Here is a 15,177-nt window from a genome sequence, read left to right as displayed (position 1 = left end):
ACAATGTCGAACCAGAAAAATACTATATCAGTTACAAATTCTACAAAATTCAAATTGACTGTATCTATTCAAATCATCAAATTGCCATCAATAAAATGCATCTAGGAATGGCACAGTTGGCTATCGAATTATCGCGACACTAGACAAGAGAGATTTTTATTGCACCGTTTACATCTTATACCACGTTTCACTTTAATCTATTATACAAATTTCTAATTAAATGAATCAAATTAATACCATTGATTTGCAATAGCATAACAAATACGAGTTTATACGTTATACAGTACAGGTAAACACGGCAATCATTAAATACCACACATAGCGGGTTATAATACAAAAAGCAACCACAATTACCGGAAAATGAATATTTAACTCTTATTAAACCATTGTTTGTCATTGTAACATTAGTTTCGAATGTTACAATGTCTGTCGTAGGTAACTGCCTATCTGTCTATCTTCCATAAAAATTTCGAAGATTTAATATGCGTAGGTCATTCTATTGTTACACATCACAATTATACATAGCGTCGATTGTTCAACAACCAATAAAAAGACCTTATGAAGATGCAATGGGTTTTTTAATCCAAGATGCAATTACCCTAAGGAAGCGCCAGAAGGTACTATTTACGAAACTTTATTCGCAAATAGAATCTCTTAGGACGCTTATTGAGGTATTAGTAGTTTCTTTATTTTTACATTATTTAAACAGGAAACTGCTGCTAACGTAGGAAATCGTGGCAAAGGTGGCGATTCATCGCATACAAAAAGCACTGCATTGAATGATTCGGATGTAACCTTATGTGCTAAAGACGATGCTTCAGTTACGCTATATTTGCACAATCCCGTCATTCGTATTGATGACACTGGCGATATAAGCCAGGAGCCTGCTGGAGATTCAGTAGATGCTGAACATTTCGATGTAGATTTCAAGGCACCACTTAACAACCTTGCAGAATCAATAAGGTGTATGGATATGCGAAGAGCTGGTTTAAAAGGGTACAGACAGTTCAAAACAAGCCTGCTAAAATTCAGCAAGGACTTATTTAAATCTGACCCTAAAGATCTCGATGTATTACCTCAAATAGTGTTCGACGAACAAGTAATGGTCAAGCTGATTTCCATTGACTTACTTCACGATGGTTTATTTGACGTCTTTTCAACTCTACAGTCCGAAGCTTATGAGCGATGGGGAGCGACGAATCGTTTTCTTATATCCGACGCTGTGGTTGGTGCATACCGTTTGCTCCATGGGCTGAAACAGCAATTGCGTGAAAACAAAGTACAGCCCCTCATTGATTGGCTAAATGAGGAGCGTAGTTTTTCTCATTTATATGCAGAGCGTTTCAACGCTGTTTTATTGAAGCTTTATGAGGTCCAACTTTTGAGTCATCATTACACTTTCCAAAATGGAGAGTTACAAAAAAGCGATTGTACATTAACATCACAGCGTATTATGGAAATCAGGAACAGCGATCTCTCTAAAATGTGGAAAATTCACAGTTCAGAGGTTGGTAAATTGATGACTCAGGCTTTACTCGATGACAATATACCTTCTGTATCTGAATTTCTGAATTTGCGAGATCATACGGAGAAAGCATTTGTTCGACTGTTTTGCGAGAGTGGTTTTCGTGTGAAGAAATCTACGAAGACAGCACAGGTTCATTGCGCTACTGTGGCTCATTCGAATGTTCAACAACAGTCAACTTTAGGACGGGTGGCTGCTTCGTGCAAGCGACATGTAAACAAGGACACTGACGAAGCGTTAAATAACCATTACAACAAATCGGATTATGCTATAAGGACACCAATAAAAGCCACCACAAAGAAGGATCGTTCTGTTAGTCCGTGGCTTAACCTCCTGGATACTCCTGATATTCATGTAAATGCGTTTGTAGTTGAAAACGATAATGCCACCAAATGCGATAACTATATGTTAAGTACCAAACGCAGATATTTGGAACCAAGGTGGTTGAAATCTATTGAAGAGGGCGCTGAGAAAGTTTTGCGTTTTCCGCGACTGTCTTCTTTCAGATTGGAATCGCCTGCATTATCAAGGGGAGTTAATATTCGAATGATAAAACAATCCTTAATATGCAAGAATGAAATGCCGCGTCAACCATATCAGATTGCTACGTTGTACGCTATGGCGTCGGATCCGGAAACTGCCTGTCGCCAGATTATTCCACAATCCACAACAACAGATGACAGCAGTTCTTTCTGTGAATGTGAACCATTAAATATCATAGAGGGTAGCCCTATAACAAATGTTGCTGCGCTTCAAGAAATTCATGAAGTATCACCTCCTGAAGCCCTTGAACTGGCAACGACAGATATTCGGGATGAAACTCAATTTAATGCTTCGAACATACGGCACATGGCGATGCTTTCTGATTACCGCCGCTTTGGTCAACAATTGCTGCAACATAATCGACAACTTCTCCGCCAATATGTAGAAAGGCAGCGTGCGCAATCGGCTATATCGGAAAGTCATACAGATGCTCAACCAACTGTTTCCTTGACATTATACGCCGGTTCACCGGCTGTTCATGACACTGTGTCGGAGTCGCCAGAAAATAGAACGGAGGCCCATAGACGATCAAGTTCTGCACGTGGAGGACGTATCAGGATAACATTCCCCAATAGGCCAGAGTCGAGCGATACACCACCTTCTCATGGGCGACGTAGTGTTAGCCGATTTATCCGTTTGAGATCTCATGAGACAGATTCTGGCTTTGTTAATGCCAATTCACCATTACTTGCCTCTGAGCTTGGGAACCTTTCTGCATCAGGGGAACCTGCAAATATTAACGTTAGAGTAAGTAAATATTTTCGTATAAGCATTATATGCAGAGCATTTTCCGTCTAGTGGTACATGGTATACCGGGTTACTCTTTGCAAAATGCAGAAGCCGTGGTCCGCCTGCTGTCTGATCCCAATGCTTTGACACAAACGGGGAACATTCAGTCACGAGATACAGTGCCAGGTATTTCGGAAAATACATCGAGCATACCATCGAAATTGCCAAATAAAAGACTAAACTTCACTACTGCATACGAGTGTGGAGATGTTGGTGGTTACCATAAGGTTTTTTTACCGTATGAGAGGTTAGTATGAATACTACATTGCCAACGACCGTTCAGCCCATTGTCTGTTCTTATTTCTGCTGGTTATCTATTGTTTCCTCGTCTTCTCAACCTATCGGGAAATAACAAGCCAACGGAGGGCATTACAGGTGATTTCGGATCTTTCATGCGTTCATCTAAGCAACTGCCTATAGAAGCAGACCTTGGACAGGCGTTTTGCTTCCACAGTTACTTTTCTTGTCCTATATCCAAAGATCAAACATCTACCACCAATTTGCCAGTCATGTTACCATGCGGTCACGTTATCTGCAGCATATGCAATGACAGCTTTGCCAATAGCCGTAGGAAGATACATTTCAGATGTCCTATGTGTCCGCAACAGGCAAGCCCTGGAGAGGTTGGTTTTATATCTTTTGACATATAAAATGCTTTAGGTTAAATGTCTGTTCCTAGATTGGAATGCATTTGGTTTTGATAACATTAATTAGTTAATTGTTGTTACATTGAAATTGGCACTAGTGTGTTAGTAACGGCATGTTGTGCGGTGGTGTCTATGTAACACTTCCCGCTTCCTAGAGTTCCATAACATAATAAACATACACTTTATTAATACATATGGGTGGAGGGCGTCGCTTTCCACCTAAGGGTGGTTCCGGAGGGCACGGCGGCGGTCCTCGTAATAACACACCCACCCCGTATAACGCAACATCTCCGTATACGTTGTTTAAAGATAGCCTATATGATCTTATGTTTGATGCTTATTTACAGAGCAAAGTTTCGCGTAGGCATGGTATATCTCGTGATCAGCTGGAGGCTATTAGACAACATCCGGTATCTGAGCACTTTCATGGCTATTTATGCTGTTCAATATGTTACGAAAATGCTTTAATTTGTGCTGTTGGAACTTGTGACCATGTGATGTGTTTTCTTTGTATGATGCGTTTAAAGAACTTCTACGATGATTGTAATATATTTGAATGTCCCTACTGCAAACAGGTATCTGAAATATTGGTTATTTGTACAAATCCATTTTTTACTCATGCCTGTTTTGATTTAAGACTGTATACTCAAGACTTAACACCAGAATTGGATTTATCTGGTTTGGAGAAACTTTTGACCATTCTTGGTGTAGACACTTCTAAAAATCGCACTTACTTATCGCAGGATCAGATAAACATAAAGGACTTGCACAACACGTTTTTGTCATCTTCACGTGATATGATCAAGGGTATAAGGAAACCTTCCGACAAAAGTATGCAAGACATTATACAAAAGACACAGCAGTTATCTCTAGAAAAACGTGAGCAACGTGATCCTTTTCACGATGTCTACAACATTCGTCATCCACGTCCGCATTTCCATGGTGAGATGATATTTGTTCCTGCACATCGCATGTTGTTTGAGAACTTTAGTATATACATGCTTTTTAGGGCTGTCAGCACTGCTTTATGCTGGTCTTCTGACTGCAAGGCAACATGGCTGCCGCCATCTTTTCCTAAAACGAAAGATGCAATGGAGAAAGCAATAGTGAATCTTCAGTCTAAACAATTTACCTCTTTTGGTTCGTTGAATAAGCACTTGAAGTCTACTCATGGTTTGGTTATCTGTGACATATGTCAAGGTTACTTTCGCTTGAAGAAGTACATTTGTGAAATGCCGTTATATCGACAAACAGATATCAAATTACACATAAAACATGGTGATCCTGATTCTGTACCTGCTGTTCCCCCTCATATGCTTTGCGTTGCTTGCAACCGTTATCAATGGGACCTTACTGAACTGAAGAACCATGCAAAAACGGACCATTTCTATTGCAATATATGTGATTCGGATGGGTATACGTTCGATATTTACACGGATTATGCCATGCTATATGATCATTATAAAACGTATCATTATCCATGTGAAGAGCCAGATTGCATGTTTGTTGTTTTCCCTGATGACCTCCAGTTACACCTTCATTACATGTCAAAACATCCACATCGTCAACGATCATCAACGGCTAGAAAACCAAAACCGCCACCGCCAAACAACGAGGCTCGGACAATTGATACTAGGCCTTCGCAATATGTATGCCAGATAAACTCTACAACGTTACTGTGGGATGGTAACATACGAATTATAAAGGACTGTACTGTCAAATGCGATGAATCTAGCGCTCCTCCGGAGACTCCCAAGCTTTCCAAAGAATTTGAAGCTTGGTTACTAAAGCACCCTCATTTGAAAGATTTTAGTCTAACAAAGGTAGATAATATTACTGATATATTGGACGCTTTTGCTGGAACGCTGATAAATTTGAAGTCCGATATTGCAATTAAGGAGTATGACTATGACATGTTTAACGTAAGATGTGCTATTCGCGTTGTTAGTGATTTACATCGCGTCGTGGATATTTTGAAAATTGGTAAATTGCCCCCTCGTTCTTCGATTTTAGAGCATTTACCTGCAGATTTTCAACGCCAATTAGATGAATATGTGATGACACTCCGTACTGAATATGAGGCCGCTATCGAATCATCTCTTTCAGGAGAAGCGACTGCGGAACAGAAACCAAGTTTACTTAACGTTGTAAAAAAGTTTTTGACACCGTCTGTTGTATTCCTGTACAGTATTGACTTATACGAAGATGTGAAATTACCTCGTTCATTTAGGGTTATATCTGAGGAACATCGTGTCTCACCCAATGGTTTGCTGTTATTTAACACTTTGGGGGATATGATAGAATGCACCAACAGGATTGTAGTAAAACAATCATTTGATTGGCTGTTGAATGCTCTCAAAGAGTCGATTGCCCGTGCCTCTGAGAAGAAAACATCACCTGCTTCATTATCCGCAATGGTAAAACCCAAAAACAAGAAAAAAATATCTCTTGATGTCTTAGAAAAAGGTCGTAGCATAGCGCATATGGTGGATCGGCAGAATCAGCAGCGCCGTCAGCAAAGGCTGCTACCACACCAAGAACGCAGGCCATCTGCTTGGGGCAAGGTTGAGCCACGTCTCCCAGAAGCTGAAGACAAGGAACCAGTAGAGTGTCCTACTGAGCTCACAGACGGCAACACGTCTTTATCTTTGGACAACGAGTGCTATGTAATGTCTGTTGAAGACTGTTTCAAGCAAAGTTTGAATTCCGACTTTTTGACTGTTATGATTAAAGTGATTAAGAGTGCTTTAGGGGGAAACGCAGTAAAGTACAAAGCATCATCAACGGATTATCGATTGCGTGTTACAACTCGTCTTAAACTAGACCAATTGGTAATGGATGGTCCTCGGAGGTTCACCATATTATCAGAATTTGTACCTATGCAGGTGCTTGAATCTTTACAAGCGCTGGAACCGGAGTTCCATCGCCTCGTGAAAGAGTCAAAGCATTCCGACATCGACTCTTTAGCTAAGATTTGGAGTTCACGTTGCACGTATGCCCTCCGCAGATGTCGTGTGGAACACCTTGAGATCATTGACTACTATTTGAATGCTAAGACTACCGCCGTGGAACTCAAGAACGATGATGATTTTCCCGTTTTGGGCAATGGAAATGCTCCACAGTTGCATAAGACAAGAAGGAACTATGCACAAGCATTAAATGTGCGGAATTCGTCCAAGTTCGTGTTGCTAGACTCTGAGTTTCCAGCACTAGGCTAAATTCAATATACTACTAAATTCAGTTCTTAATGTCTCATCCCCATGTTTCTAAGACAATCCTACCTCCTAATATTGCATCTTCGATGTACTCTTCAGCTGCTTTCGTTTCAAAACCCGCGTGTTCAACTAGTATATTCTTAAGGGTTTGCATAACTTCCTTTGGCATAGGGTTTGATCTGCCGGTAACAATTACTGTTCCGTTCATCAGAATGTTCAGTACCCTATGTGGGTACTTGGCTACGCCGTCTTGGACATAAACCTTTTGTTTGCTTCCTCTTGAGTACAGTATGTGAACATCACACCAGAGATTAAGTAGCTTAAAGTTAGACACATACAGTTGATCTACTTTCCGGTTTCTGTAACCAAAGAAAGCAAGATCCCTGAACTTCGGACGTGTGAAGTGTTCTTTCCACATTGTTATTTGCATCTGTATTCTGCTTTCAAGTAAAGGTTTACAGGCGGCAAGACCTGTACCTGTGGAAATGAACAACACTGGTTTGTTTATATTCAATATCCTCCTTGCTAGTCCATGGTTTACAAAATCGAACCTGAACCGGTTACCTGGGACACCTTTATAAAGCATTTCAGAAGCCTGCCCCTTAATTATACGGCCGTTGGGTGTGCGGTGTACGACTTCACCAACGTACAATTCCATGATTCCGGTATTAGCCATTGATTGATTCAAGAACTTTTTGAAGCAACGATATGAAATCGATCCTAGCGAAGGGCTCAAGGGATTATCGAAGAATTTCCCAATTCCGATGGTGCTTCCTAATGAAGCAATCGAAAGGAATCTTGGATAGTACGGCGTAGCAATGTTTACAAGGACATTCAATGGGAGATTAGTCATATGGAAGTCTTTAAGCACCTCTATTAAGGTTCTTTTTTCATCTTTGCAGTAATTATTATACTGAACACATGCATCAATTGTAAATGCCGACATCTCTAACAATTTGTTTTTATGAATTTCCTGCCTAGCGAATGCAGCCATAATGTACATTTGCCATTGTGTGCATACATTCCTCAGACAGAGAAACTCAGTGAAAAGTCTTTGTAGTTTAATCGGTATACCCTCGAATGGTAAGCGATTTGGATTATCGTTATCAAAATTATTTCCTTCAACTAGGATTTCCAAATCCCTGTTAAATTCAAAGCCATCTGGCATTCGTTTTATCAAAACAACTTCATCGGGATCATATCCAAGGGATTTAAGATCCTCAGCAACCTCATCAGCGTTACCTGTAGGGTACAACCTACATACATCCCCTATATCATAAAGTTGCCCATAAAAATCAACCAATATGTTTCTGACAGGACTGAAGTAAACTTCAGGCGTGATGAGTTCGTTTGATTTTATGGTACCCATATTGACCTTGATATCTATCCTACCTTCCTTTATTCGTTTATCAAGGCCAACAACTTTGAGCGCAAATTTCATGGGCATTGGTTCATAAATCACTTCTGCATTCCACCATTTACACAAGCCGGGTAACCACGCAATAAACTCTCCCAGGTGACCAAGTGGATGTTGGTCATCTCCGTATCCCGGTGGATAAAAGCAAGTACCACCAAAGTTATTCAATACGGATATTAACCTCCTTGCAGCGTAGTTATACAACGGATATTTTGAATCTCCCAGACCGAATATTGTGTAACTTAACGAAAGGCAAGCCTTCCTTTTCCTTAATGCGTCAACTAACGGATGTATGTTGTGAGGGAATTCCCCAAAAGCAGCGGTTGAAACTATAAAGATACATCTATCAAATGCAACGAGGTACCTCAGTGTGACCATACAAGCAGACCTAACCTTGACATCTATCCCTCTTTTATACAGTTCGATGTACGTAGTGTAAGCCAGGGCCTCGCCACATCCGGTTTCGCTTGCATATACCACAATAACTTTCATCGTGGTAATGAATTAGAGAAAGAGATTATGTAGACGTATGTATGTTCGATGTTTCGTTTTCGATTATGATAATATTGTTCATAATAACCGAGGTATTACTACGGTATCCTCACTTCATAAGATGAATGAACTCTTTTGCACACTTGGCTTCACACTGCAACTCATATATACGTATATTGCGTCTGATATCTTCGTTTAGTTGTTGCTTTATTATATGTTCGGCCGTTGGTTTCGGCCCTTCTGACATATCCTCACCCAGTATTTCTCCCACCAAATCAGTTACTGCAGCTTCTCCAGGGTTCTTTTTGAACGTAAGTATATCTTTCGAAGCTACGGTTACCACGTCTTTGGGTATGAGTGATTCCAGTGATGCTGCCTTCAGCTCCTGTCGCAGAGCCAATCCGGCACACTGGTCATAACATTCACCGTACGCCTTTGCGAAATTGAGTGCAGTGTTGGCTTCTCTATTGAGGTTGTATTCTATGTTATCTACATCGATATAATAGCTGTATTGTTGACTTACCCTCTTTTACCTTTCGTTCCTCTTCCAGGAGTCGCTCATATTTACGTAGGTCCTTGAACTCTTCGGCGCCTTCCTGAGTGTTTCCGGTGAACACCGACTTTATTCGGTCCACGAATCCCAAAGCAACCATCTAGAGTAATGTCTCACATATATATAATAGTGTCGGTAGGCCACGTGTGGTATCCTTCCTTGGGGTGTGTCACCCTAAAGAAGGCAGCCCCCCTTACACTATTACGGTATAATGATATAATATATTTATTTTATTATGTTTTCTTTATATGGATCTTCGAGATGTTCTGTGGTTTGTTCACGTGGGTGCATCGTGCTATGTGTTTCTTGGATATCGTATAATCCTTGGATATGAGTGAAAGCTGCTGTATACAACTCCTTTTTGCGATAGTCCTCTTGGTTATTAAAGAGTTGATTCCCTAGGCTGTACACATTTGTTGAGGTTCATAAATACGTTTACCCATATATGTTGTTTATATGGCGTTCTATTTCCTGTGAACTTCCACGCTTGGCTGCTAATGCATATAGCGGGATGAACGCTGCAAGTTGTCCTTGAATAGTTATGTTGGCAATGAATTCCGCGAGTGAGTCGAATTCCACCAAGTTCATTGCTGAGAATCCTAGCCTAATAAGACATAGGCATAGATAATCCGCCGGTTTTCTGAGGTGTACTAGATTTATCCTGCATGATGCTACATATGTTCTATAAGTGGTTTACATACTTTTTGATTTCTTCGTACAAAACGGGCTTAATCACAGGTCTTGACATTTTGTGTGTTACTCCCTTTGCGATGATTTTTAGACCAACCTATATGCCATACAGGTTATATATATGTTCACTTACCATTTTCTGGAATAGCTTTGTGATATTGGATGTGTTCGTCAATATTCCCATTACGCTGCTGTTGATAAACTTGAATTTTCCATGAAGTTTTTCTAATGCTAATATATACTTCTGTGACGCAGTATCTCTATGGTTTTCTACAGCGGTAGACATCTTTTGTATAAGGCCCCTAGGATCTAGGTTAGGCTCCTGATAAGCTTCCAGTATGCTCCTTAACAACTGGGTACCATCGGCTGCGTGTTATAAAAACCATTTTATAAAACACACCTTTTATATCATTAGTAGTTTCTCTTATTAGATAGAAATCGTCGCAGACAGCCATAAACTTCTTTAACGCCGATATATCTATCCTTGGCATATACATAAGTAGTAATTCATGGAAACTCAGATGCGAATCCATGTTTTCATCTTTGGCATTTCCTTGTTTTGAGGTTTTTTGTATCGTGATATTTGTTAGGAATGGCGGCAAATCATTCCCTCCGTGTTTGGTACCCTTATCCAAAGGATATACATATGAAACCAATTTCGACAAGGACACCGGTTTACCCTCGCTTTTCAATGGCTTCAGAAATGATTTTGTACAGCATATGTCACCTGAACGCACTTAAAACAGAGGATCATGAATATACCAGTTAGATGAAGCTCCGCTTCTACAAAGTACTTAAATGCCGCTATATAATGTGAAGATAGCCCTGATATGTTATCTTTGATATACAATTAAAACTACCCAGTGCTAACAATGCTAACCACTCATCCATTCCTGCTCTTAGAGATATGATGGCGTCGCTTGTATCTTTTATCATTCCTATTGCATATGCCAAGATACAGTTGGCCACTAGCGGGTGGCTTAACATAAATGTAAGGTCGAACAGTTCCATATCATTCTGTTAATAATTAACATAAAAGTTTATACCCACCTTAATCTTCAAATTTTGACCTTTTTGTTTAGTCATTCTGTGAAACAATTCCGTTGGAAGTTTTCCCGTTGACCCATCTGTTATTGTAGTAACTAGTTGGATAGCCGAAGTCAGTGGTTCTAAAGCCATTATTTCGTTTGGTTGTAACATATACTTTTCTTGGTATGTCACCGTTATTGAATGTCGAATGGCACTCAGATTCCATGCTCCGTTGCCTGGACATTTGATCTCACTAACGCTTCTAACGGTTTCATCTGCGTTTTTCTCTAGATTGTAGACTATGCATACAGACATTTCTGCATATCTCCTGTATACAGCATACGGATCATCGTCCTCATTGTTGATCATATGGAATTTGACAGAATCAAAGACCACATGTTCAAACCCGATTTCGTATTCTATATCTTTTATTTTATTTCTTGAAGATTTTGCAGTAAGCACGCTTCTCATGAACATCACCCTTATGATCTGTTGAACTAAAAAGTATATTGTCTTGGAGCATTGTGTTTTGGGCGGCCCAATAAGTTCTACTATTGTTTCTATTATATGGGTATATTTCTTATGATATCCCGTATACAATTTCGTTTCTTTCATATCATCTTCTAGGATCTATATATTGTATAAGAATGATGCCACATCAGTTACCCCGAGATCTAGGAGAAATAATGCATCTTCTATAAGCGGTGACACGATGTCATACAACCTTTCTGGTGAAGCCGCCAATATTTTCCTTTTCACAGTCATTGGTGCAATCTGTATAGACATAATTCTGGGATAACCTTATAAACCATACCTTGAAGAAATTTTCTGCTGATGACGTTTTGTCAAGTAGTTTTATCATGGCGAACTGTGGTATTTCGTCTAATTTAACCAATACATCACAGATAAGAGGTTGTATTTGTGTTACTTGAAACATTGACATCATTTTTTCTGTTAGCGTGATCAATCTGAGATGTTTATATTTTGCGTAATATGACATGCCTTTCTCTATCGTCCGGCGACTTCTTGATGAGCGTTGAAAATAATTTGCAGAGATGGTTTTCAAAAACATCTTTATATGTTACATTAGCTGTGACACCGTTTAGCCTTAACAATTCAACTATAGCTTTTGCTATCTGCAACGTAGGTAAATGGAAGACATTGACATACAGGTTCGGAGAATCCTTGTGAATCTTGCCAAAGCTTGCAAGCCCGCACGCCTGGGTTAACATGATGCGCCTTCTTCCGCATTTTATAATTGTCTGCAATCATAGTAACTAGTATACTATAACCTACCTTCTATCCACTTGATCAATGTTCTCCGTCCTGCTGGACCGCAATGTAATCCCGGGGTGACTGTCATCACTTTCTTTTCATCGTCCAAGCCATTGGTGTACGCCTGTTCCGAAGATTCATCTTTTGGATGTGCATCATTGCTGCGATCGAGGTTGAACTCGACGCTCCATCCACTGTGTCCATCAGGATACACCATGTGCATACGATTGTATATCTTTACAGTTTTAAACTTTTAAATACATTCAAATGTTAATCTGAGGTTCAAATATAGTCCTAATTGTTATAGCGCGGCATTGATGGTTCTACATAATGCTGATATGTGTTACTAATGTGTCTTATTGTTGTATCTATGATTATTGATTCAACAGAAAACATTCTAGTGAAAGGTGTGACCTGAAGTGAAAGTTTATTGTCAATGTGTAACGCAAGGTATTAGTATCCAATAAGCGTTAGATTCTTTGATGAATAGATAAAAGTCAGATGTCATATGACACTAATCCTTTTCTAAAGCCAATAGTTGTGATATAATTAGATGGAAGTTTGAAGTTTTCTGCTATGCTCTCACACAGTACGGGTTGTGTGTTAGTGTACCTGGTAAATTGACCTTAAGATTGCGGTATCAGATACCGTCCGTTTGAACATCAGACAATGTATCTTATGGCAATTTCTGGTATACATACACATGCCCTTTTTTGTTCCTATGGTTTTGTTATAATGTATGGATTGGACCTACTTATATAGGGAGCTGTATTTCAATCCCGGGTTAGCCTTTTGAGCTGCTTTCACAAGCTTCTGTGTGTTTACGAATGGCAATTTTACCACATGCTCCCATTCGTGAATTCTGCCATCTTCATTTATTTCAAATTCCGTAGGGAAGTACTGTCGCAACTCTCCTGTCGACGCAGATAGTTTCCTATATCGACATTTTGCGCCATTTGTCTGTATTACCTGTATGATGGAGGGAGGAGTTCAGTGTTATTTGGCGGGGATACTGCCAGAAGATGCTCCAATGGTGTTATAGGCCCTCCTTTATTAAATGTAACCTCTATGTTAGGTACTTCTGCGAGATCGGACACCAACGGGGCATAGTGGTATCGGTAACTCCTGTAGGTGTGTAAGATGCGATCTTTTCGACCTACCAATCCCAGCTTGGGCAGTCATGGTGGTAGTAGATAAGTATCCAGAAAAGTCCCTGTCCATAGATAACAACTACATTCAAAGTGACGTACCTTAATATAGTCTATACACATTTTCTTTACGTTTGCTTTTGAATCTACTTGACATTTGTTTTCATGGTAGTAATCAGCGTATAGTTTTCGGTCGCTATATTCGGGAACTCCTTCGATTATCCCCTTCTCTTTGAACCACTCCATTTCGTGCTTTGCCAAGGACTTGAATAACGTTTGCAGCCTTGGTACATGTATTTTAGATCCGTCGGTCAAGAATCCTTGCCACTTGTGCATGAGTCCATAGTAGGTGACCAGCATCTGTTTGAAGCTGTCATTTGCAAGGTCTACTGTAGGCAATCTTGGCAAGAAATCGTTACCTAGCGGGTGAATGAGATTTGTGATTATACCACGAACCTGCTAGGAAAGACAATAGCACAAAATCATCAGTAATGCGATATGGCGCTTCAGGTCTGTTGAGGAATGAGGAACTAGATGGTCCGTATTTCCTCATGATATACCCCCAGCATCTTTCATACATACGTTTCCTGAGCGAATGCAACGAAGCAACTTCGAAATGTGTTTTTTTGAGGTCAATAAAGTCCCATTTATGTAGGTGTACTATACCTGTATCGGTTGAGAAGTACGGTTCACCTTTCTTTTTTGAGACTACATGTGGTGCGTAGTTCCGTTCTTCTCTGAGTACTTTGATATTTGGCATTTTCACTGCCATAGAAAGCATCATGAGGTCAGCATCCAAGCCATAAACTAGGTGGACATCCTTTCTGGATCTTTTACATACCTTATTCATTTTCCGTATACACTGGAATATCTTATGTTCTCCTTCTCCAGGCACTGTAACGCCATTATACGTCACCATGCATTTTCCAAAGAAGCCTTCTTCTGTTTTTAATGCTAGCCAGTTTGAAATTTCGCTATCGACAATTTTCATAAAATCGGTACCTGGAGAAATGTAATTTGGATTGAACGATACATTATCATATTCGTCGAAAGGCAACCTTTTCGCTATATATGTATATCCATCTTCTGCTGACACTGCGCTGCATATATCAGCCTATAGATTATGGTTTGAAGTCAATTTACTTACTAAAGGGTCAACGTTTTTTGACGTAAGAAACCTTCTTCCACGTTGTTGATTGATTTTTGCGGTTGGGCACACTCCATCTACTGCCATATAGAGCATTTTCCTTGGTCTGACTATATCGAACATCATTTCTATGGCTGATGTAATTCTTCTTAATCTTTGTTCATTTGCCATTTGAACTACGGGTGATATGTTACCATGGGTGGCGACATGTATAACTGCGTTCATATCCATGTATAGATGATCCACTGGCCGTCCTATATTATATTGTGTCACTAGATAACTACCTACTTTCAATTACTTTCTCTAAGCCGGACTTAAAAGAGCCGAAGTTATCCAGCAGCCAGTAGAACATTCGTGGAACTCCATAGCACTGTACATATGTACGTTGCAAAAGTGACTTACTTTAACATCCCTGCATCTTGTTCCATCCCAGCGTTTGGGTATAATGGCACCATTCTGTCTTGAGCATGATGAAGGTGTAATAAAAGACAATGCATATGCCTTTCTATGTTTCGTTTCGTTAACGGCATTTACATTTCGGCTTGATATACTTATTGCTTGACATATTGCTATCACGAGAGCAAGCAGCTCTACGATTAAAAACATCTGCATACATTCCGATTCCTACGGGTTGCATTATAGTTACATCTCAATCGTATGAGTTATTCAATCTACACATTTCACATTTTTGTTGAATTTCCATGGAA

At 39.8% G+C, this 15,177-nt stretch overlaps 6 protein-coding genes across 6 annotated transcripts; 2 read left to right on the top strand and 4 right to left on the bottom strand.

The window, feature by feature from the left end:
• The first annotated feature begins 405 nt into the window (after positions 1–405).
• Positions 406–3,574, top strand: BBOV_IV009370 (RING-type zinc-finger family protein). The gene is made up of 6 exons (XM_001610809.2): positions 406–486; positions 526–671; positions 710–2,815; positions 2,851–3,104; positions 3,141–3,480; positions 3,518–3,574. The coding sequence occupies exons 1-6, from the start codon at positions 483–485 to the stop codon at positions 3,569–3,571; spliced, it is 2,904 nt and encodes a 967-aa protein (XP_001610859.1). The 5' UTR covers positions 406–482; the 3' UTR covers positions 3,572–3,574.
• An 84-nt stretch (positions 3,575–3,658) lies between these two features.
• BBOV_IV009360 (uncharacterized protein) lies at positions 3,659–6,782 on the top strand. The gene has a single exon (XM_001610808.2). The coding sequence runs from the start codon at positions 3,699–3,701 to the stop codon at positions 6,720–6,722; it is 3,024 nt and encodes a 1,007-aa protein (XP_001610858.1). The 5' UTR covers positions 3,659–3,698; the 3' UTR covers positions 6,723–6,782.
• On the bottom strand, positions 6,727–8,698 carry BBOV_IV009350 (flavodoxin domain containing protein). The gene has a single exon (XM_001610807.2). The coding sequence runs from the start codon at positions 8,626–8,628 to the stop codon at positions 6,757–6,759; it is 1,872 nt and encodes a 623-aa protein (XP_001610857.1). The 5' UTR covers positions 8,629–8,698; the 3' UTR covers positions 6,727–6,756.
• On the bottom strand, positions 8,678–9,311 carry BBOV_IV009340 (uncharacterized protein). The gene is made up of 2 exons (XM_001610806.2): positions 9,152–9,311; positions 8,678–9,117 (listed from the first exon to the last, which is right to left on the bottom strand). Exons 1-2 carry the CDS (start codon positions 9,279–9,281, stop codon positions 8,738–8,740), a joined length of 510 nt encoding a protein of 169 aa, XP_001610856.1. The 5' UTR covers positions 9,282–9,311; the 3' UTR covers positions 8,678–8,737.
• A 91-nt stretch (positions 9,312–9,402) lies between these two features.
• BBOV_IV009320 (uncharacterized protein) lies at positions 9,403–12,583 on the bottom strand. The gene is made up of 13 exons (XM_051767776.1): positions 12,197–12,583; positions 12,071–12,162; positions 11,903–12,036; positions 11,715–11,868; positions 11,567–11,674; positions 10,922–11,530; positions 10,732–10,888; positions 10,634–10,696; positions 10,272–10,598; positions 10,005–10,237; positions 9,883–9,968; positions 9,621–9,842; positions 9,403–9,584 (listed from the first exon to the last, which is right to left on the bottom strand). The coding sequence occupies exons 1-13, from the start codon at positions 12,396–12,398 to the stop codon at positions 9,407–9,409; spliced, it is 2,565 nt and encodes an 854-aa protein (XP_051623321.1). The 5' UTR covers positions 12,399–12,583; the 3' UTR covers positions 9,403–9,406.
• Positions 12,584–12,703: 120 nt separating this feature from the next.
• Positions 12,704–15,090, bottom strand: BBOV_IV009310 (XRN 5'-3' exonuclease N-terminus family protein). Its single transcript, XM_051767812.1, has 9 exons — positions 14,873–15,090; positions 14,759–14,840; positions 14,471–14,724; positions 13,780–14,437; positions 13,426–13,742; positions 13,336–13,388; positions 13,145–13,300; positions 12,930–13,109; positions 12,704–12,894 (listed from the first exon to the last, which is right to left on the bottom strand). The coding sequence occupies exons 1-9, from the start codon at positions 15,080–15,082 to the stop codon at positions 12,852–12,854; spliced, it is 1,953 nt and encodes a 650-aa protein (XP_051623320.1). The 5' UTR covers positions 15,083–15,090; the 3' UTR covers positions 12,704–12,851.
• Between the last annotated feature and the right edge of the window lie 87 nt (positions 15,091–15,177).

The sequence above is a fragment of the Babesia bovis genome (assembly GCF_000165395.2).
Source record: "Babesia bovis T2Bo chromosome 4 map unlocalized Chr4_1, whole genome shotgun sequence".
Taxonomy (NCBI): Eukaryota; Apicomplexa; class Aconoidasida; order Piroplasmida; family Babesiidae; genus Babesia; species Babesia bovis.
The sequence above is the reverse complement of the archived record's forward strand: the minus strand, read 5'-3'. Positions and strand labels throughout refer to the sequence as shown.

What these genes read in the sequence shown, in the direction of transcription:
- BBOV_IV009370 (XM_001610809.2), top strand. An exon ending in CTGCAAATATTAACGTTAGA is followed by an intron (nt 2,816 to 2,850) that starts GTAAGTAAATAT and finishes CATTATATGCAG; the next exon opens with AGCATTTTCCGTCTAGTGGT. An exon ending in GTTTTTTTACCGTATGAGAG is followed by an intron (nt 3,105 to 3,140) that starts GTTAGTATGAAT and finishes ACGACCGTTCAG; the next exon opens with CCCATTGTCTGTTCTTATTT.
- BBOV_IV009360 (XM_001610808.2), top strand. Translation starts at nt 3,699, where the DNA reads ATGGGTGGAGGGCGTCGCTTTCCACCTAAGGGTGGTTCCGGAGGGCAC.
- BBOV_IV009350 (XM_001610807.2), bottom strand. Translation starts at nt 8,628, where the DNA reads ATGAAAGTTATTGTGGTATATGCAAGCGAAACCGGATGTGGCGAGGCC.
- BBOV_IV009340 (XM_001610806.2), bottom strand. Translation starts at nt 9,281, where the DNA reads ATGGTTGCTTTGGGATTCGTGGACCGAATAAAGTCGGTGTTCACCGGA. An exon ending in GGAACGAAAGGTAAAAGAGG is followed by an intron (nt 9,118 to 9,151) that starts GTAAGTCAACAA and finishes ATATCGATGTAG; the next exon opens with ATAACATAGAATACAACCTC.
- BBOV_IV009320 (XM_051767776.1), bottom strand. Translation starts at nt 12,398, where the DNA reads ATGCACATGGTGTATCCTGATGGACACAGTGGATGGAGCGTCGAGTTC. An exon ending in TATTTCTCCTAGATCTCGGG is followed by an intron (nt 11,531 to 11,566) that starts GTAACTGATGTG and finishes TACAATATATAG; the next exon opens with ATCCTAGAAGATGATATGAA. An exon ending in TTGTACGAAGAAATCAAAAA is followed by an intron (nt 9,843 to 9,882) that starts GTATGTAAACCA and finishes AGCATCATGCAG; the next exon opens with GATAAATCTAGTACACCTCA.
- BBOV_IV009310 (XM_051767812.1), bottom strand. Translation starts at nt 15,082, where the DNA reads ATGCAGATGTTTTTAATCGTAGAGCTGCTTGCTCTCGTGATAGCAATA. An exon ending in CTTAGAGAAAGTAATTGAAA is followed by an intron (nt 14,725 to 14,758) that starts GTAGGTAGTTAT and finishes AATATAATATAG; the next exon opens with GACGGCCAGTGGATCATCTA. An exon ending in CTCCTCCCTCCATCATACAG is followed by an intron (nt 13,110 to 13,144) that starts GTAATACAGACA and finishes ATGTCGATATAG; the next exon opens with GAAACTATCTGCGTCGACAG.